The sequence below is a fragment of the Marmota marmota genome, unplaced genomic scaffold (genome assembly GCF_001458135.2).
Source record: "Marmota marmota marmota unplaced genomic scaffold, marMar, whole genome shotgun sequence".
NCBI classification, from domain to species: Eukaryota; Metazoa; Chordata; class Mammalia; order Rodentia; family Sciuridae; genus Marmota; species Marmota marmota.
The window spans coordinates 11,167,880-11,191,295 of NW_026000229.1; the positions used below are offsets into that span (position 1 = coordinate 11,167,880).

A 23,416-nucleotide genomic window follows, 5' to 3' on the forward strand; every position below is an offset into this window, starting at 1 on the left:
AGTCCTCTGTAGCCTAACTTATTTGTTTTTGGGCTGTGAAGCCATATAGAGGGCAATCAGGCAGTAGATGGTCCCTCCCACAGTCAGCGCCATGGTGGTCCGGTAAAGCATTTGGTCAGGAAGGCCTCGTTTCAGATGGACGGGCACGCCATCAGATTTCTGGAAAAACTTCTGTAGCTCTGGAACCTTGTTCTTCCCAGCATAATCATAACCAGTGGGACTAGAGGTCAGTTTAGTCGGTGTGGCAAATATGATTGGGGGTGCTTCTGTGGAAACCACTGGCCTTAATCCCTGCGGGCTGTAGGCTTCCGAAGCCCATGCTCCAGTTAATTTCTGCGTGAATCCACTAAATTTGTAATACATGATGCTGGTGTCCAGCTTCCCGCAGCCGCTGCCTGCGCGACCGTCCCAGAGAAGATTCATGAAATGTTGTATTGTGTATGTTTGTAGTCCAGGCTTTCTAATTGTGAATTCTTTTAGCTTTTGTTTATTGAGGAAGGATTTTATTTCATCTTCAATCCTGTAGCTTAATTTTTTCTGGATATGGTATTCTTGGTTGGCACTCATTTTCTTTCAAAGCTTGTTATATATTATTCCAAGACCTTTTAGGTTTTAGGGTCTGGGTTGAGAAATCTTTTGAGATCTGCATTGGTTTACCTATAAATGTGACTAATTATTTTTCTTTAGCAGCTTTAAAAATGCCCATTAAGTTGTTTTGCATTTTCATTATAATGTGCCTTGGTGTGGATACATTGTAATTTTGCATATTTGGAGTCCTATATGCCTCTTGTATTTGATTTTCCATTTCAATCTTTAGGTTTGAAAATTTTTCTGACATTATTTCATTTCAAAAATTGTGCATTCCTTTAATTTATATTTTAGACCCTTCATTTATCCTAATGAATCTTAAATTTGGCCTTTTAATGCTCTCCCATATTTCTTGAAAATTCTGTTGATGATCTCTTAACATCATTTTCTCTATGATCAACTTTACTTTCAAGATTATATACTTTATCTTTGCTTCCTAAACTCTTATCTTCAAAGTGGTCTAATCTATTGGTTATGCTTTCCATTGAATTTTTATTTTAGCTTATTGATCCCTTCATTTTGAGGATTTCTGATTCATCTTTTTCAGAATCTCTATCTCCTTATTAAAGTGACCTTTCACTTTGTGTATACAATTGTTCCTTACATTATCTTTTACCTCATATAACAGTTTAACTATGAACTTTCTAAATTCCTTCTCTCACATTTCCTACACTGTGGTGTCAAAGAAGTCTATTGTTGAGGCATTTGGAATTGTTTGGAATGGTTTGTTGCCTTGCTTTTTTATATTATCTGTATGTGTCCCTGTCTATTGGTATGGTTCTGACTTCTTCTACATGAAGGACTAGTTTGTGAGCCTCTTCCTCTTAAGAGCCTGTGTTGGGTGATTATTCAGATGATGATATTTTAATTCACTGTGTGATCTCTGCTTATCCCAATATCAGCCCCACTTTAAGCAATACCACTGAGCCCTATACACCTATAGTTGCTTTTGGGCCAGGTCTCATTCTATACAACCTCATAAGAACAAAAACTTTTTTAGTTGATCTCTGCTGTTCCTCAAGTTTTTATATACCTATAATAAATTTCTCTCAATTTTGGTTTTCCTTCGCTGCCTCCCCACTTGCTGCAAGGAGATCCAGGACTGCTGCCTTGCTCATTTCTGTCATCTTGAGCCTCCCCTCTTTGTTTTGTGATTGAGTTTTAAGAGTCTCTTAATATTATAGATATGTGATTTATCAGATTTTTGTTTTGCAAAAATTTATCTCAGTCTGTGGCTGGTCTTTATACTCTCTTAGCAATGTCTTTCAAAGGGTAGAAGGTTTTAATTTTATGATATCCAACTTAATTGATTTTCTTTCCTTTTTTTTTCTTTCTTTCTTTCTTTCTTTCTTTTTTTTTTTTTTTTTTGGTACTAGGGATTGAACCCAGGGGCATTTAAACACTGAGCCACATCCCTAGCTCTTATTATATTTATAGACAGGGTCTTGCTGTGTTGCTTAGAGCCTTACTATGTTACTGAGGCTGGCTTTAAACTCACGATACTCATGCCTCAGCCTCGTAAGCAGCCGAGATTACAGAAATGCACTACCATGCCTGGCTGATTTTCTCTTTAATGGATCAAACCTTTGGTTTTGAATCTAAAAGCTTATTGTCAAATCCAAGCTTGTCTAAAGTTTTTCCTACATTTTCTTCCAGGGGTGCTTAACCATTGAGCAACATCCCCAGTCCTTTTTTATATTTTATTTAGAGACAGGGTCTCACTGAGTTGCTAAGTGCCTCACTAAGTTGCTGAGGCTGGCTTTGAATTCACTATCCTCCTGCCTCAACCTCCCAAGTCACTGAGATTACAAGCATGCACCACTATGCTTGGCTCTTTCAGGATTTTAATATTTTGTGTTTTACATTTAGTCCTATGATCCATTTTGAGTTAAAAGATGTAAAACCAATGTCTACGTTCATTTTTTCCCCACATCAACATACAATTGTTCCAGAAAAGACTATCATTTCTCCATTGAATCAACTTTGCTTCTTTGTCAAAGATACCTAGCTGTATCTGTGTGAATCTATTTCTGGGTTTCTACTTGGTTTGGTTGATAAATATGTCTATTTTTTTTTACTAATAGCCAATGCCTTGGTCATTATAATCTTTGTAACATAGCTTTGAAGTTATTCCAAATACACAATTTACTATGTGAATAGCATGTTTTCCTGTGCTAAGAACATGGAATGTGGGGCTGAGGTTGTGGCTCAGCGGTAGAGCGCTCGCCTAGCACATGCAAGGTACTGGGTTCGATCCTCAGCACCATATAAAAATAAAAATAAAGAACATGGAATGTAACCACCATCCCCATGAAAACATTATATCACATCTTATCAGATCATATATGTGAGTTATCAGCTTCAACTAGAAGACTCCAAAACATATATAAATCCACAATTTTGACAGACATTGAAAGTTTAGCTTATGGCAGGGCTACCCTTTGTTGGCCTTTGAACAATTCTACAAAGCCTCACCCACCAACAGCAGCACTGCTTGCTACTGTTGAGCATCCTTGAGTGTGGTCATGGATTTCTGATATGTTGATCAAATATCCCTCCCCAAGAACCTCTCATAGGAAGGTACTGCTCAAATTTCAATTTGACTTAACATTTACAAAGGTGTGCTTACATCCTACTGGAGCAATTAGGTTGTAACACTTTGGACTTTAAGTTAAATTATATCTCACTCGCTTTGCAATATCTGTACCTCATCTGTCAATGTATTCTCTTGAGATTTATTTTTGAGCATTGTAAATAAAAAAAATTTAATCCCTTTGGCAATTTTTTGAGTATTGTAAATAAAAAAAATTTAATCCCTTTGAATGGCAATAAACTGTGATTAGAGAAATTGTAGTTTTATCGCCTTCTTATTTTAACCATATAAAACATACTTGAAATGGGCTATGTGAGTCCTCCACCTGTGTTCTTCTTCACTATTATGTCAATATTCTAGGTCTTGGCCTTCCCATTTGAACTGTAAATTTCATTTCTTAATATCTATAATCACTTTTATGAGATTCTTATTGGGATTTTCATTTTTAAAGAAAGGAATAATCACTTTTCTAAATATTATAGCAGCTCAGTAAAGCTTATTTATATTGGAGGTCATTGACTCAAAATACCTAATATGTGCACTTAAGCTTACAAATCTTTCATTTATCCAGGCTTTATATTGAAAATTCCTTATTATGTATTAAGAAAAACTAGAAGACATGGAATATTTACGGTACATAAAATAACCTAGGCAATGACAATTAAAGTGGAGGCAAGTTTTATAGCAAGAATGAAGTTCACGGGCTGGGGATGTGGTTCAAGTGGTAGCGCGCTCGCCTGGCATGCGCAGGGCGCTGGGTTCGATATTCAGCACCACATAAAAATAAAATAAAGATGTTGTGTCCACCGAAAAGTAAAAACTAAATATTAAAAAAATTCTCTCTCTCTCTTAAAAAAAAAAGAATGAAGTTCACTGTTTTTTACTGTCACATTTAAATATCTACATTTTCATCACAATCAATGTAAAAATATACTCTGATATTAATTCTATTACCTCACACTTTATCTTTACTGATCTAAAAGGTAAAGTCACAATTTGTATGCATTACACTGTCATTTTTAACTTATTTTTTAATTGCACTACATTGCCTTTGAGAAATGTTTTGATAATTACAAGAAGACATTTTAAAACCAGGTTAATGTACGTAGGTGAAAATGAGAGACTGCCACTCTACACCAGTCCCTCTCTCAGAAACTAAGGTTTCAGACAGAAACTATAAAGAGATTTTAAGCCAGGGGCACTAATATGATCAGATCCGCACTTAAGAAAATCACAGTTCAGTAACACTATAGAGGGTATAAAACAAAGGAAAGAGGTCAGAGTCAAAACTAGTTCTAAATTAGATTGTAGTAATAGAGGTGAAAAATAGGGCCAAAAATATAAAAAAACTATAATAATTTTTGTAAGAGTAAAAAGGAGATAGTTTATTTGGAAGTTTAGAATGTAGAATGGATAGAAATTAGAAATCATTTGGAGGTGATAAAAGGAATCTAGAGTATCACCAAAGTTTCTTCCTCAGGAATACACTTGCAGTTGTGGTTATAAGAGTCATTCTTTGTCAAAATTAATTGAACTCTACACTTAGAATTAAGTGAAGAGCAGAAGCAACAGAGCCAGAAGATGATCTATGTTGGAAGATTATTTTCCCTCAATGGCCCAACATAACTGAATAGAATTAAACTATAAGCTTCTTGCAGTCCAGAAATACACCACGACTACCACTAGAACACCTAACCCATCATTCAATAAGTGTGTATAAGGTTTTGGTGAGTACGTGAAAGCAAATAATGACTTGGAATTATTCCAAAGGGCTTATCCTTGATAACAATTAATATATGCTTTCTTATGTTGTTCTTGGAATTATCACTTAAAGAGATGATATTAAAGATTATTACTAGCTACATACATAACTAATCAGGTAGATGCACTAAAAAATGGAAACCATAGGTCCAAAAGCACAGTAGGCTGGATAATTTCATTTTATTGTAGAAAGACTGTAATTTTATTGTTATTTACTATTTATACAGATTAGACTACAGAGAGTCTAGATTTGAGTCTATGATTTAATTCTTATCACTCAATATAATTTTAAACCAAAGTTATTATAACTATTCCACCCCATCTCTCAAATATTACTTTAGGGAATAAAATTGATCTAATAATCACAATTCTAATTGTCTAATAATGGGTGGTTTTATACCTAAAACTAAAGAGTGTCTTCAGTGAATTCAAATCATATTTGTATGTATAGGAGAAAAAAGTGTGCTCAATGAATATAATCAATATGAAGCACTTTAGAGATTTAAAAGATCTGCAGGCGCCCACCTGATCTATATCTACAATTCAAGCACAACAGAGAGGGCATCAGGAATCACTGAAATCCTCAGCAGGTATTATCGTCACAGCAAGCTGCCAGGTTAGTTGCTAGTGCCGATGATGATTTAAGTCTTTATGCTTTGAACAGTTTTATTAAAGTAACAGTAAATTTGCATTGGTCCAGAAGATTCCTCACCAAATGTCATTGCCATTTGCCAGGCATTTGACCAATAAGCATGCCAGACATTCCTAGAAGCACACTGACAAAATGCATGTAATTTTAAAGATATTATCTAACCAAATAGAACAATATTCTTAAGTATGGATACAGGGTAATGAAGGGTTATATTCCAACTAACTAAAGCAAATAAAAATCAGACTATTTTTTAAAAATCTGGAAATAGAACAGTAAGTATAGTGGAGTACTGGCAACAGTCTCCCTCTACCCCTCTCTCTTTGTTAAGAACACTGAGTTGCTCATCTCTTCAGACAAGAATGGAAAAGTTTTGGTTCAGAAGCTGGGCTGACATTTAATTCATGATTTGACTTTAATCTTTTTCCAGCTTACTCATGTATTTGTTCTTACCCCGGTAGTCTCCTCCCAATGCCACATCTGCTTCCTATCTGCTAAAGAACCTATAGAAGAACAATCTGTCTCTCCTGACTAAAATTTGCATCTCAAAGGGAAAAGAAAATATTTTATAGCATTTTGTGCTTACTTAATAAAATACAAAGAAAGAAATAAAATTTCCATAAATGTATATATGCTACATAGGTATTTAACTAACAGTTCCCAAATATCAGTCAAATATCTCAAATTGGAAAGTTACCTCTAAAAATAAGCTATTTATTTTAGAAAAGGAGTTTTTATTCTTTTGTATCAATAATGTATCATGAATTCTGATAATGAAAAGTTCACTTCTTTAATATTGATCAGTGAAAATTTTACTAAATAGTTTCTATGTACCTAGCAGGCTGAAAGGAAACGGAATTATTAGAACAAATCATCAAGTGTGCTTTTAAAGCCTGAAATATATACAACTGATAAGCATAAAATAACTAGAATCACCTATAACAATATGTAAGTAACTTTTGAAGAGTGAAGCACAGTTAAAGCAAAGAGTATACAATGCAGGTGTTTGCATTGCTGACAGAATGACTTAAAATGCAAGATAAAATATATTTGAAAAAAAAATCTTTTCAAATGCGTTCATGACCTACTAAAACAAATCAGGACTACATGAAGAAAAAAAGATTAAAGAGAGTAAAGATGGAAGCCCAGAGAAGCGAACAGAAGGTTGGCCTTTATGGTCTGAGGGCATCTGCTGAAACCTAAGCTTTGGTTTCTATGATCTTCAAGGCTGGAGGACAGAACCAAAAGAAAGTCACACAAGTCTAACTACGCTCCTGTCCATAAATTTGGGACCTCAAGAGCTAGATTCTCAAAACGGAATGAAATAGTTATAAACTTTCCTACTTGCTACTCCAGAAATATTGCCTACTTCAACACTTGGGGCTAAGTAGAAGGGAAGGAACATTCTTCCCTGATTACTTTGAACCACAAACCACAACTTGAAGCTGGAATCCACACTAAATGTGTGGTCTGAAATATTTCAAAAGGAGAAACAATTTTTGAAGAAGTCCAAATATGCATATGCCTATGAGAATACAATAAAAGCAGATTAAATTTCTCTATGGAGGAAACTATCCCAAAGGATTCTCAATGATAAAGTATCAAACAACAACAGCAAAACCAATTTACAGTTCAAAAGGAAATGAAAACACACTCTGGTTGACAGCCAGTAGAAACAAGTGGCGTAGTCAGATTGACTAAGACTTCAAATAATGGGATTATCAAACAAAATATTTTTAGAAACTACATTGAAAAAAATAAAAACAGGCTTGAAAATAGGAGCAAAATACAAGCAGATAGGAAAAGATACTAAAACTCTGGAAATAAAAATGTATAATTAAAGTTAAAATTCAAAGATAGTGAATAGAGATTAAGGGAATAACTTTATCCTGACTTTCCTGTACCTACTAATCTTTGGAGTGAGTAATCAAATGGATAAGAAAAGTTTACTCTACAGAAGAATTATAGGTAGAAAACTAGGCAGCTGAGAAGAAGGAAGAGAAGAGAAGGAAGAGGAAGAGGAGACTAGAATATTACAACTTTGTAATCCCTAAATACAGCCCAACAATAATTACCAATGACTGCTAAATACTCAGGTGAAAGGTGATGGGAAACTTTATTAATGTTACTAAGGGAACCAGTTAGCAACAGCTTAGCCTAGAAATCAGTTTTAACATTACGGTAAGAAAAATTAACATAACTTTTCTCTCTTCCTTTTTTTAATGTTATATTTAATTTTCATTATCCTTGGTGTTGAATAACAAGCAATCATCAATGTGATGCATGTTCATCACAATTAATCACTAGAGTTCTTTTTAGTGCCTCTTGGTAGTAGGGGTTCTTAGACACTAACAGGTTCTTCTAAGGAATTTTAAAATGTCATCTAATAAGAAGTCATTCTTTTAGGTTACAAACTAAAATTATGATTGAGATTATTTTTTTTCACATTCATGAAAATGATACCCAAATTTCCCTTGTGGAAAATATGAAAATAGTTTGTAGTTATACATAATAGGTGAAGTTCATTGTGACATAATCATATATGCATAGAATATAATTTGCTCCATTTCAGTCTCCAGTATGTCCTCTTTCCCTCTGCTTTTCCCTCTCCCTGTTACCCTTCCTTTACTCTACTGGTATTCCTTCTATTTATTTAGTATTTTTCATATTAGAGCTTTATAATAGATATACATAAAGGTGATATTCACTGTGGCACATTCAAATATATACATAGTGTGATTTGGCCAATTACATTCTGTAGTTCCTCCCTTTTCCTGTCCCTCCTCCCTCCCCCTCTATAACGTTCAAAAAGTTACAGGCACTTGAATATTTGAGAAGCTAAAGTCATATCAGAAAGAAACAAATAGAAAGCTTAGATATAGATTGTAACATAAAGAACATGTTAAGGGAGGAGATAGAGACATATAAAGTTAGCCAGAAGTAATAATGTTAAACTGAGTCTTTAGATGTCTTTTGTTATAACAGTGACATTGACAACAGTTCAATAAAGAAAATAACTATTATTTCTGTTATGCAAAATTTAATAAGGATAATTCTAAAAGGCATTATTTAGTAATTATACTGGCCATAATGCCAGTTGAATAATCCAAGTGTGCAAAGAAACAAGGTAAAGTAGTTATTGTTATATCTATTATCTGAGTGAGGAAGACTAAGCTCTGGAGAGACATAGTGACTTACCCAAGAACACCGGCTTTTGAGAATTCCACTCATTCCACACCACAGTTTTATGATGTGTGCCTGTACACCTTTACAGGGAGCATGCCCTGTCCAGTGCTTATATTTTTTTTTTATTATCCCCTTGCCTACCTCTACTAATAAAAACATCTATATATGGTATATTTCTAAGTGAAAGAACAGGCTCTCCAAAATACAGTCACATTCTGGGGTCTTGAGGCTTAGGATTCTAATATGTGAATTGTGAAGGGATGCACAATTCAGACCATAACACTTACACATAAATCATATGTATATTTTAGGTTTGTTCTCCCATATCCATATCCATCATTTTCTTCTTTTTCCAAAGCATAAACTGTCAAAGGTATTGATCTCTAATTTATTATTTTTAAATGGCAGTTATCATGAGAAAGTTATATCAAATTTAACTTGCTGCATGACCCAAACAGAATGGTTGTCAGCAAGATTTCAATGTGAAACTGGTTTTGGTAAACACAGAATAATTTCCTCTAAGATTTCATTATAAATCTTAGACATTACTAATCTTAAACATTATATATTTATTATTAATCTTAAACATTATATATATTATTACTTTTGACCTTCACAGTCAACTTTTAATATAGTATTATAATGTAGCATTGCTGTTTATCTCTTCATACCATGAATAAATATTTGACATTTATTTCATATAATAGTGAAGTGACAAGAATAACAAGAAGAATGATATATTAATTTGTAAACCAGGGACCTTCCCACTATATTTAATAACATCATTTTATAATACATATAAACACACATATGTTTACATATGTACATGCATATATATCATATTCTTTCACTCATGGGCAAGATGGCAATTTCTATATATTCAGCTTCTCAAGTAATAAATGATTCCAAGTACTGGCTACTTAAGCCTACACAGGCACAGTAACAAAGTTAGGTAAGTTTTAACTTCATGTTATAATCTTTTAGGTAGCAGTAACCTTGGGGAAGGGATAGATAAGATAGTCTATAAACAGTCTAACATTTATACTAAAACCTTGTTTTAAAACTCAATAAGAAAACTTAATAATGTCAGGACATTATTGCAAAGGCAAAAAAAGATGAGTAAAACTAATTTCTCCCTTTAAGGAAATCACATTCTAGTAGGATAAAAATAGAAATATACACATAATATGTAAATACATAAATATATGCATATGAACATACATGAGGAACAAGCAGAGGCATAAACTGAATGCTCCAATTCACCTCCCCTCAAAAAAACCCCACAGAACAAGAACACAAAATTAATGACTATAACATAAACTAAAAGACAAGAATACCCAAATATCAAGTCACTCAGAAGCACAAAAATAAACACTAAATCCCAACAAACTCTCTTAGATACATCTACTGATAATTTGATGGACAGAAAAGGAAATATGGGAGAAAAACTGTGTGAAAGGAGAAGAAAGGAACCAGTAGTGACCTAAAACCAATCTGAAATCATCATCAGAAAGAGTCTAAAAATACTGGAAAAGTAGAAGTAGATCAGAGTATGTACTTTCAAGGGCATGTACTATTCAAGGTAGTAGTCTTCAAAAGTCATTGCTTTTGACAAGGTCGAAAGGGAGGTAGAGGAGCCCTTTAGAGATTGGATGGTGAGGGAGGAAAGGTGAAAGAGCAAAGAGGGGAAACAGTCCTGCAGGACAAAAGAGAACCAAAAAATAAAGTTGGACTAATACACAACCTCCTCTTCTCCCTACCACAAAAAGAAAATGAAACTTGAAGAAACTGTACATTGTTACACTGTCAGAAGCATCATCCTTGAGCCTCTGAGATTCTTACAAACCATACACATCTATAAAATAAATAGGCAAAACAGACTAAACTAAATCTATAAAAAAATTTTTAAGAATAGAAAATGAAATTCACTCAGTTTCTCTCAAAAGTAACTTAAAGGAGGAAACTGTAACATGCAACACAATATTCCAAACTGAATTAAACACCCTCAAATATGCATCTGAAATAAATAAAAACTATCTTGAAAAAGAAATTCAAAATTAATAATATGAAGGAAGAAATGAAGAGTTGATTGAACCACAGGAAAGAAATGACAAAAAAAGCCAAAATCATCTCAAAATCAAAGACTGGAATACAAGGTTCCAAAAGAGAGTAAAACCAAATAATATTTTACCAAGCAGCACTGAAGAAAGGCAGAGACATAATCAAGAGAATGAAAATGAGGTAAAGAAGGGAAGTAGCTGAAGTAAAAGAAAGTCAAGGAAGAAAACAAATATGTGTAACTAGAGATCCTAAAGAACAACAAAACAACTGAACATAACAAATACCTAAAACTATAATCCAAGAAACTTTCTGGAAATATGAAAAGACCTAAATAAACGTACCAAAAATGCCCAACAAATGCCTGGGGAAACCAATGAATGCCAATAAAACTATTAGACTTTAAAAATAAAGGGGGGGGAAAAAAGCACTAAGGTCTTCTAAGCACAAGGATCAAACTCTAATCAAACTGGTATCAGATAACTCTAAACACAACTCTATGATACAGAACAACAGTGAAACAGTATTTTTTAAAAAAGCCCCAAAGGAAAGAATGAGTGAACCAAGAATATTTAGACAAGCTGTCCTTCAAGTGTCAAGGTATAGAAAACCAGTTTTAAACAGGCAAGATATCAGAATATTCTATACTCAAGAGTCTCTGAAGACTATACCGGATGAGCTACATCTATTGAGATGACTGGGAAAACTTGAGCAATGGACTGACAATGCGCCTTTAACAAGTAATGTAGACCTAAAACTAGAATAAAGACAAGAACGTGGAAGGAAGGACAACATGCTATGTATTGTATAAAATGTATTCTACTTTCCAGAAAGTAAAAATGCAACTAAATATGAAAGATGGAAGAAGGAAAGAGGAAATTAAAATAAGTTCTTGATTATTGTACATGCAGGGCAAGAGTTAAAGGACAGCATTAAAAATGACATGGAAGTAAAGGAGTTAATAATAGGGAACTAAGGGCATTTAAATGATATTAGGTATAAAGAAAAATTCTTTAAATACTCTGGATATTAATCTCCTGTCAGAAGAGTAGCTGGCAAAGATTCTCTACAGTTCTGAAGGGTCTGTCTCTCTTCACATTCTTTGTTCCTTTGCTATGCAGAAGCTTTTTAATTTGAAGTCATTCCACTTATTAACTTTTGTTTTTATCTCTTGAGCTTTAGGAGTCTTAATAAGGAAGTTGGTGCCTGTGCCTATATATTGTAGTGTTGACCCTATGTTTCCTTCCTTCTAGCAGCTGAAGAAAGTATTTCTGGTCTAATCTCTAGGTCTTTGATCTACTTGGAGTTGACTTTTGTGCAGAGTGAGAGACAGGAATTTAGTTTTATTCTTCTACATATGGATATTCAGTTTTCACAGTTTTTTTTCCAATATATGTTTTGGCACCTTTGTCAAGGAGCAGATGACTGTCTATGTGGATTTGTCTCTGTGTTTTCTATTCTACTAGTTGTCATTCAACATCCATCTTTTGAAGAAAACAGAAGTTGATGAATACTTTCTATTTTTTTTCAATGAACACAATACCTTTTTAATTATTTTTTAATTCATATATGACAGCGGAATGCATTGCAATTCTTATTACACTATAGAGCACAATTTTTCAAATCTCTGGTTGTATACAAAGTATATTCACACCAATTCGTGTCTTCATACATGTACTTTGGGGGGAAAAAGCACTAAGGTCTTCTAAGCAAAAGGATAATAATAATAATAATATCCATCACATTCCACCATCATTTCTAACTCAATGCTCCCTCCCTTCCCCTCCCACTCCTCTGCCCTATCTAGAGTTCATCTATTCCTACCATGCTCCCTCTCCCTACCCCACTATGAATCAGCCTCCTTATATCAGAAAAAACATTCAGCATTTGGTTTTTTGGGATTGGCTAATTTTACTTAGCATTACCTTCTATAACTCCATCCATTTACCTGCAAATGCCATGATTTTATTCTCTTTGATTGCTAAGTAATATTGCATTGTGTATATATGCCACGTTCTTTTTTATCCATTCATCTAATGAAGGGCATCTAGATTGGTTCCATAGTTTAGCTATTGTGAATTGTGCTGCAATAAACATTGATGTCGCTGTGTCCCTGTAGTATGCTGTTTTTGAGTCCTTTGAGTATACAGACTGAGGGGAGGGATAGCTGGGTCAAATGATGGTTCCAATCCCAATTTTCTAAATAAAAAAAAAAATCTCCATACTGCTTTCCGTATTGCCTGCACCAATTTGCAGTCCCACCAGTAGTGTATAAGTGTACCTTTTTCCCCACATCCTCACCAACACTTATTGTTGTTTGTATTCATAATAGCTGCCATTCTGAATGGAGTGAAATGAAATCTTAGAGTAGTTTTGATTTGCATTTCTCTAATTGCTAGCGACGATGAACATGATGAATACTTTCTTAACATGATCAAAGATAACTGCAGATAGCCCTAAAGCCAGCCCACTATTTTATTTAATGTGGAAACATGTGAGGCATTTTCACTGTGATCAAGATAAGGCCAGTGTGTTCACTATTCCATTACTATACATTATTTTACTGAAGGTAATAGACAATGTAATTAAATATGAGAAATAAATTAGAAGTATAAGACTTGGAAAGCAAAACTATCTTTGATTGTAGATGACATATAGTATACATGGAAAACCACAGAGTTGTTCTATCCAAAATATTATTTCCCAGTCACATGTGGCTACATCTGAAACATGCCTACTATGACTGAGGAAATAACTAGTTCATTTTATTTAATTTTTGATTTATATTCAGATAGTAACATGTGGCTTGTGGTAACATACTGGTCAGAGCAGGTATAAAATATTTCCACTAGTAAAGAAGGTTCTATTGGACAGTGTTGGCATAGGAATAAAACTAACCCAAACAATATAAGAATTGTTTATAAAATTAACATAGAGAAGTGTTGTTGTTGTTGATCTAACAACAACACAAAAAAACCCTTTTGAATACAGTCTTGACTGTGTATCTTTAGACTAAAGACAAATATAATGTGTATATAACATTGAACTCTACCTAGTTAGGCATCTTTCTTAGAAGTATGGGTTAGTAACTGCTATGTATGATAGTATGTGTACTATTATCAAAGACATAGTAGTAGAGAAAAACCATAATTTAAAAAGATTAAATACTTAGGAATAAACTTAGAAATGAGTAAAAATCAATATGAGGAAAACTTTAAAACATACCTGAAAGATACAAAAGTAGATGTTAGTGAATAGAAATATGTTGCTTATTCTTGCACAGAATTAGTTAATGTAAGACAGATCAGTTCCCTAATTTATAAATTTAATGTAATCCTAAGAAAAGTACCAACAAGCTTCTTAATGGAGTTAGACAAGTTGGATTAAAGGTAGCAATTCAAATCATTGGGATAAAGATAGATTTTTTCAATAAATAGCTGAGGGACAACTGGATAGCTCATAATTCTCACAATCCAAAAGTTTCAGAGAGTCACTTTTCTCAAATACATATAAACATGTTAAGGATAGCATAAAGGCAATGCATATAGCTAGTGGTAGAACACTTGTATAGCATGCACAAGTAGAGCAGATATCTGAGTAATATTGAAACTACATAGGAAACAGAAGAAAACGTGTGGATTTTAGTATATATGTACTTGCTTATTTGTGCAAAATAAACATAGGTAAGGATAAACCAGAAACTTATGAGATTAGTAATATAGAGAGGTGGGTAGAAACAGAATGGAAAAGAGAAGGTTGTGGAATGGGTACAAGGAATGGAGGAGTGACAGATCTCTGAATGATACCTTTTTATATAGTTCTGAGTCTTAGAACCATGCTATTATTACATAGAACAAAAATAAAAATATTAAATTAACCAGGTTGAGAGGAAAAATCAACAAAAAATAGAATGCAAAAGATAAGCAAATAAACCTAGCTTTTCGAATAACAAACATATTAAAAATGGCTGAGAAGATCTAACAACAACAACAACAACAAAAAACCCTTTTGAACACACTCTTGACTGTGTATCTTTAGACTAAAGACAAATATAATATGTATATAACATTGAACTCTAGCTAGTTAGGCATCTTTCTTAGAAGTATGGGTTAGTAACTGCTTTTTACATATTCAAGAACTTTTTACATATTCAATAATTACATATTATCCAAGAAATGGGATTTAATTAATAGTTGTTTTTTGTTTGGTAGGAGGAAAAGTTTTTCCTATTTACTTTTTGATACATTTATTTAAATGTTAATATATTTGATATATCAAAACATTGTCATTATCACAATTAATACATTTATCACCTTAATATTGTGTGTGCGTGTGTGTTGGGAACATTTAGGATCTACTTTCTTAGCAATTTCAAGTACATAATGTGTTATTGTTGACCACAGTTACCAAGTTGTACATGCATTAAATCTCTAGAATTTGTGCAGCCCATAGATGAAATTTTGTGCCCTCTCACACAGTTTTATCATATATACAGATGAAGATGTGTCACACACACATATACACACATAATTTTCTAATACAATCTACAAAGACTAGAAGCAACTATATCCCAGTTACAATGAGCATACCTAACACTCAAATTTGGTTTCTAAATACCATCTTCCATTAAAGGGAATTAGAACTTGCTGAAATGGCTGATTCAAAAATACAAGATGAGCCTGAAACATCTTGGTACCCTAGAAAGTAAAGAAGTGCTCAAACATCAGGACATATCAAAAGATGAAAGAAACTAGCTTGACAAATCACAGAAAATTTTGGTATTGAAATAAAAATAGCAAAGTATTATAACTATCTTTATTTCCATGTAAATAATTTTTACTGAAAGAATTACAATTCCAGAGTGCTAAAAGTATGACTCACTCTAGTAAATACAAATGCATTTTTAACAGATACTTCACAACTTTAAAAGGCAGAACTCCAAAAATTAATGCTTCAGTGACAGAATGAAAGACAGTGGTTCAAACAAACATACATTACACAGAGTGTAACGAAGTGAAGTCAGACTTAAGAGTTGTGTCTAATCCTTTTTTTAAAATTTCTGTTGGGGTTGAGGGGTGAAATCAGGGCCTTGTGCATGCTATACAGTGTTCTCCCACTAGCTATATGCATTGCCTTTATGCTTATCCTTAACACGTTTATATGTATTTAAAAAAAGTGACTCTCTGAAAAAGGACAGGAGGACCATGCTGTGGAAGAAGGGAAAAGCTTTGATATCTAGGTCAGGCAGACAGATGGCTTTACGAGGTGAGGGAGAATGGAAGGAGAACACATGTGAACACACACGTGCCTGTGCATGAGCATGCACACACACACAGAGGAAACTGGATAAAATATGACCCTAAAAATGAAGGGCTAGTTAGCTTTAATATTAATATGAGCAAAGAATGAAGAAAGAAATAATTTATTGAATACATGTTGTTGTTAACTTCCTACCAAGTTTCCTTTTCCTTGGTAATAGAACACTTCTTTCCTGTAACAAACTCAATCCACAAACTGATCTCCTTGCCTCATCCTAGGGGTAGGGAACATATGTCCCAGGATTGAGCATTCAGTATGCCCTGTATGTCCTTGGCCAGGGTGATTAGTTCCAACTGGGCACCTGACCTAATTAAGTACAATCAGAATCTTCTGCAGCAGTGCCTCCCAAATGGTAATGCATATTCAAATCACCTGGGGATCTTTTGATCCAGTAGGTTGTGCTTGAGATTCTGGACTTCTATTACACTCCACTGTGATGCTAATACTACTGATCTAGGGACACAATTTTGAACATTAAGCCTCTTCAGAAACTTTCTACCAGAATTATCAGGGATAAAGTACTGATATCAGAAATGCCAAGTGACAGACTATGATTCTCAGGCTGTTGAGTTTCCCACAAGCCACAGAGTTTGTTTTATGTTTCTGTCACTTGTAGCTTATGTGTTCTTAATCATTAGAATACACAATCATAGAAAACAAAAGCCATATGTTTAACCTTTGTCACTCTCCACAATATTTTATTTAGTGTTTTACATGAAGAGATACATAATCAAGGTCCTTCAACAATCAACTGGGAAAACAAGATTTCTTTAGATGAAACAGATGGAGAAGATATTTTAATGAAATGATAGAAATTATGAAGGAGGAGAATCAACTGGCTACCACTACTGAGGTAAAAGTAACACATTACATGGATATTCCTAAGATAGTCTTATATCTATTTAAAATATAACTACTATATAACCCAGAAAACCCATTTCTGGGTTTCTATCTAAATGAAATGATAACATCAAAGAGACATCTGCCCTCCCATGTTCACCACAGCACTATACACAACAGACGGACAGATGAATGGATAATGAAAATGTGGTATATGTATACAACATAAGATGATTCAGCCTTAAAATAGAAAGAAACCTTGTTCTTTGTGACAACATGGATAAAATTGAAGGACATTATGCTAAATGAAATAAACCAAACATAGAAAGACAAATATCATATGATCTTATTTATATGTGAAATTTAAAATAGTTGAACTCATACAAGAAGAGAATAGTGGTGACCAGGGGTTTGGGGGATGGTGAATGGGAGGTGAATTGAAAGCAAATTTTCAGTTAGAAAAGTGAGTTCAGGATATCTACTGTATAATATGGTATTATCACAAAAGTGGTATGTACATTAATGTACATTAATGAAAGAGATGGAGAAGATATTTTAATGAAATGGTAAAAATTGTAAAAACATACATAAGTTAGCTTGAAATAGTCATTCTGCAATGTATACATATACCAAAACATCAACTTGTATACCATATGTATGCGTTTGTGTGTGTGTGTGTGGGTGTGTGTGGGTGTGTGTATGAATGACAGTTTTGAACAATTCCCTAGGGTTTACAATTAAGTCACTATGATATCTTTTTATGCACGTAGGGTGAACAAACTTGTTTCACTTCCTTTCAAAGCAAGAATACAGAAGTATTCTACTTATTGTAGAGAATCCCAACTCCTTTACTTACATGCAAGTAAGGTTTTTTTAAAAGGAGAAAATAACTCATGTTTTTAACCTATAGTTTTCATCAAGATCAGGCATTTATTTTCCTTTCTGATCAAGTTAAGTTTCAGCACTCCAGAAGTGTTTTAGTATTAAAACAATATTTAATACTAAAGACAATATGGAGAAAGAAAATAATTTAACCCATCTAATAATCTCCCCACATACTCCTCTTAAAAAATAAACACCCTCCTAAAGTTTATTCAGAAGAACAAAAGACCCAAAATACCTAAAGCCAATTCTAAGCCAAAGTAGCAATGTTGGAAGAATCACAATACCTGACTTCAAATTATACTACAGAGCTATAGTACCAAAAACTACATGGTACTGGCATAAAAACAGATACATAGACCAATGTTATAGAAGACACAGAGACAAACATACATAGATAAAGTCATCTGATCCCTGACAAAGGTGCTAAAAACATATATTGGAGAAAATTCAGCCTTTTAAAAAAATGGTGCTGGGAAAAGTGATTATCCATATGTAGAAGAATGAGGCTAGACCCTTATCTTTCACCCTGCAAAAAGTCAACTCAAATGGATCAAAGATCTAGGAATTAGACCAGAAAATATGCAACTCTCATTAGAAAACATAGAGTCAACACTTCAACACATAGTCACAGGTAACAACTTTCTCAATAGGACCCCTAAAGTTCAGGAAATAATGCCAAGGGTTAATAAATGGTATGGTATCAAATTAAAAAGCTTCTGAATAGCAAAGGAAACAATTAACAATTAAGAATGTGAAAAGAAAACCTACAGAATGGGAAAAAAATTTTATATATACATACATACATACACACACACACACACACACACCAAAAATCCCCAAGTAATCCAATTAATAAATGGGCAAATGAACTAAACAGAAACTTCTCAAAAGAAGAAACACAAATGGTCAACAAATACATGAAAAAATGTTCAACATCATTAGCAATTAGGGAAATGCAAATCAAAATTACACTGAGATTTCATCTCACTCTAGTCAGAATGGCAGCCATCCAAAATACAAACAAGTCGGGTATGGTGGTGCATACCTGTAATCCCAGCAACTCAGCAGGCTGAGACAGAAGGACCTCAAGTTCAAAGCCAGCCTCAACAACTTAGAAAGTCCCTAAAAAACTTAGCAAGACCCTGTCTTGAAATAAAAAATAAAAAGGGCTGGGGATGTGGCTCAATGGTTAAGTATCCCTGGGTTAAATTTCCAGTATCAAAAAAAATGCTAATAATAATAAATGCTAGAGAGTATGTAGATAAAAGGGAACAGTTTTACACCATTGGTGGGACTGTAAATTAGTACAACCACTATACAAATCAGTATGGAAGTTCCTCAAAAGACTAGAAATGGAACCACCCGGACTCAGCTATACCACTTCATGGTATTTATCCTAAAGAATTAAAGTCATCATACTATAGTGAAATACTATAGCAGCACAATTCACAATAGCCAAACCATGGAACCAGCTTAGGTGCCTACCAGAGAATGAATGGATAAAGAAAATGTGATATATATATATATATATATATATATATATATATATAAAATATAGTTTTATTCAACCATAAAGAAGAATGAAATTTTGTCACTTGCAGAAAAAGGGATGGAACTTGAGAACATTATATTAAGTGAAACAAGCCAAACCCAGAAGGTTAAAAGCCATGTTTTTTTCTCATATGTGGATGCTAGAGAGGAAAAAGAAAAAGAAAGGTGGTGGGTGGGGATCTCATGAAAATAGAAGGGAGATCAGCAGAGTAGGGGAAGAGACCCATGGGTGTAGGTGGGAGGAGGAACACTGGAGAATGATAATGGCCAAATTATATTGTTGTATTATGTGCATGTATGAATATGTGACAAAAAAGTCCACAGTTATGTACAACTATAATGCATCAATAAAAATAAAGAAGAAAGTAAATTCCCAAAAGAAGTAATTATCTGACTGGAAAGCCTAAGAGAATGCAGAGTCACTGTGCATGTGTAATAATCTCAGGTTCTCTTATTTTTGTTTCAAGTCATCCAGTCTCCAGAATGGGGGTGTTTGTTCATCTCCATTCCACCCAGAGAAGTAGTTGTTTCCCAATTCCTCTGCCAATTAGTGACAGAATGTGCAATAAATCCAATTCAGGAAAGATGTATTGTGAAGACTATTTATATGTAAATATCTAAATGCACTGAACTCCAATTGTCTGATTCCTGAATCTTTCCATTGATTCTAAACTTAGAGCAGAAGAAAAAGTGTATGATAAATTAATCACCCTTTCAAACACCAGGTCAGTAGTTTCTACAGAAATATCAATCTTTATAAATTTATTCCCAAACAATTTAACATGGCTCTTACATTACATGTATTTCTGCATCACAAATAAGAAAAAGGATTCATTTGAGAATAACATAATTTTGCAGTCTTAAAAATAATTTCTGATTTAATTAGTTATTTCCTTAATCTCTTCAATAAAGAATAGAATATACTATTTGTAGTTTTTAAAGACATTTCTACAGGCAGATAAAGTAATAAAGACATAAGTATGAGGCCTTCTGGACAAATAATATAATATTTGAGAGGAGTTTAAAGAATCTAAATAGATTTTTAATTTTTAATTTTTAAGATTTTTAATTCGTTTCTAAAATGTTCATTTTCTGAAGGAAAAGCCAATCTGGCAATAAAGGATAGAATTAAATCATTAATTCTTAAACAAAATATATATATATAAGCATTAAAATTTAAAAATCTGGCAGACAAAACTTGCAATTTTGGCCCTAAAAATACCAGATTAACTCTTCCAATATCGACAACTATGAAATGAACAAAGTATGATACAGTGTCGAAAAAAACAGCATAAGGCTATAATCCTTGAAAGAAAAGAAATACAAGAAAGTCACATTCATCTTGGCCTTCTGCCCGGTAGCACTTTGTAGATCACAGAACATGGAAATGTTGCCAAAGAGAGAAGACAGGTCTCACTGGGTAGATCAAACAGAGGTTGGATTTAGGGTCTTAAGACTACTGTAATTTGGGTGGTTGGGAGTGGAGAGAAGGGAGCTATGCAGAGATAGAATTCCATAAGCCTACAAAGGGGACTCCTGAATATCTGGCTGAACATTAGGATGTACATGCACAAGGTGAGACTTCACAAAACCTAGCACAATGTAACTATTGAGGAGCTATAACATGAAAAGAGTATCTATAGTCCAAATGAGGCTGAGAGATGATGGAATTCCAATAAACAGAGAGAAAAGGCCTCCCTGAAAACCCAGAATATACACTGGCAGTCCCAGAAAAGCCATGCTTCATGTGTAGGGATACTCTATGTTGATAAACATGTGAATACTTTCATATTTCTGCATGGTGAGGGCTTTCTGAGCAAAGAAAATTAGCACCTAGATTAAAGGGTGGTTCAATAGATAAGAGACTTTGAGAGTGATAAAAGAAACTTATCTTCCAGAGCTGTGTATTCACATTCCAAAGTGTAATAAAATCTGGAACTAATTTTTTTTATATTCCAGTTGATAATTGGCCAGGAGACCTTTCCTTTTTCACGTCCTTTTCAAAGAAAGTTTGTTTACATTAGGAAGAGAAGGTGCTTCCCCACTTCCACCCCTGTCTCTCTCTACTCTGGAGGAAAGAAGGCACAGATGTGTAAGCAGCTCCTATATAAACACTCTGAGATGAATAATTGGGGATTCCTCTTGTGTGTTAGAGATTCCCTACCATCGCTACCAATACATGTAGATGACATCTGCCTTCATCAATAACCCTTGAGGGACAAAACAGCATGGCAAATGTAATATACTCTGTAGTAGATAATCAGTAGTCCTCTGATCCAGAAATCTTGTATTTACTGTCAGGATAAAATAAATGTAGATATAAAAATATATTACTCTAGTTCTAGAATAAGTGTAGTACATCTGGCCTACTCAGTTAAAAAAAAATAAACTAAAAATATGCCTCAGCAGGATTGATTTGATTCTCCAAAATAAAACTTTATACTTCTAAATTAACACAACAAAACCTATACTTTCAACAATATAATATCCACAATGCCAAGAACACAATAAAAAATTGCCAGATGAGGAAGAAGCAATAAACTTAAATATGTATTAGTGAAAGTAAAAAAGATTCTAGAAATACTACCAGATGACAGATTTAAGAATGAGTAGATAAATTTTTTAAAATATTTTTTAGTTGTAGATGGACACGATATCTTTATTTATTTTTTATGTGGTGCTGAGGACTGAACCTAGTGCCTCACACATGGGAGGCGGGTGTTCCACCACTGAGCCACAACCCAGCCCAGATAAATGTTTTAAAATACTTATTTATCTATATAAATACAAATTAGACATTAAAAAATTTTTTAATTGTAGATGGACACAATATCTTTATTTTATTTATTTTTATGGGTGCTAAGGATAGAACCCAGTGTCTCATGCATGCGAGGCAAGTGCTCTACCACTGAGCTACAACCTCAGCCCCAAATTAGACATCTTCGCATTAATAGAAAGTTATCTTATCTTTCTTGGTCTATGCCCAATAGACTTAAAAATAGCATACTACAGGAACACAGCTACATCAATGTTTATTGCAGCACAATTCACAATAGCTAAACTGTGGGACCAACCTAGATGTCCTTCAATAGATGAATGGATAAAAAAATGTGGCATATATACACAATGGAATATTACTCAGCAGTAAAAGAGAATAAAATCATGGCATTTGCAGGTAAATGGATGGAATTTGAGAAGATAATGCTAAGTGAAGTAAGCCAATTCCAAAAAACCAAATGCCAAATGTTTTCTCTGACATAAAAAGACTGATTCATAGTGGGGTAGGGAGGTGGAATGTGGGAAGAATAGATGAACTCTAGATAGGACAGAGGGATGGGAGGGGAAGGAAGAGGGTATGGGGCTAGAAATGTTCAAATATTCAAATGTTCAAAAATATACCATTAAAATCTTAAAACCACTCACTGAAGATAGCCTTTGGTCTGGAAGATCTTAAGACAGTTGTTAACCATAATCCAAGAGGAATATGAAACAATCTTAATTTGGCTTCTTTGTCTTATTTACTTTCTAGCAGATTTATGTCCAAGGGATAGTCATGATGAATTAGCTGCAAACTGAAGCTTCAAACAACTAAATAAGATAACCTGTTGAATAGACTGTTAATGGTTATCTATAAATACTTAAAAGCATTGAATTAAAATTTCACTTTATTTGTTTATTAATTAAAATCAATAATTCTGTGCCTTCTCTGTGCCAACTGAGATACTACGGTACGTTGAACATGGCCTACTTGGACACATATAAAACAGACATTATTGGACTGTAAGAGGTAAAGATAGTAGAAAAAGGAGACAGTTCTCTTTGGGATTTGGATTGAAAAGAAAATAATGTTTGGGGTTTCTGTTTTGATCATAAAAGATAAAGGTTCTTCCAACAGATCAAACTTTAAAGTTCTGCAGACAAGAATATATTTGGGGTGTTTTGCCATGATTGATTTTGAACTCATTTATGTCTTTAGATTAACTGAC

General features: G+C 33.7%; 2 protein-coding genes across 6 annotated transcripts in view; both read right to left on the minus strand.

Moving 5' to 3' along the window:
• Window positions 1-23,416, minus strand: part of Lrrc49 (leucine rich repeat containing 49) — a 186,974-nt gene that overhangs the window by 95,138 nt on the left and 68,420 nt on the right. The window lies entirely within an intron of this gene.
• LOC107137972 (cytochrome c oxidase subunit 7A-related protein, mitochondrial) lies at window positions 7-415 on the minus strand. Its single transcript, XM_015480473.2, has one exon. The coding sequence runs from the start codon at window positions 361-363 to the stop codon at window positions 19-21; it is 345 nt and encodes a 114-aa protein (XP_015335959.1). The 5' UTR covers window positions 364-415; the 3' UTR covers window positions 7-18.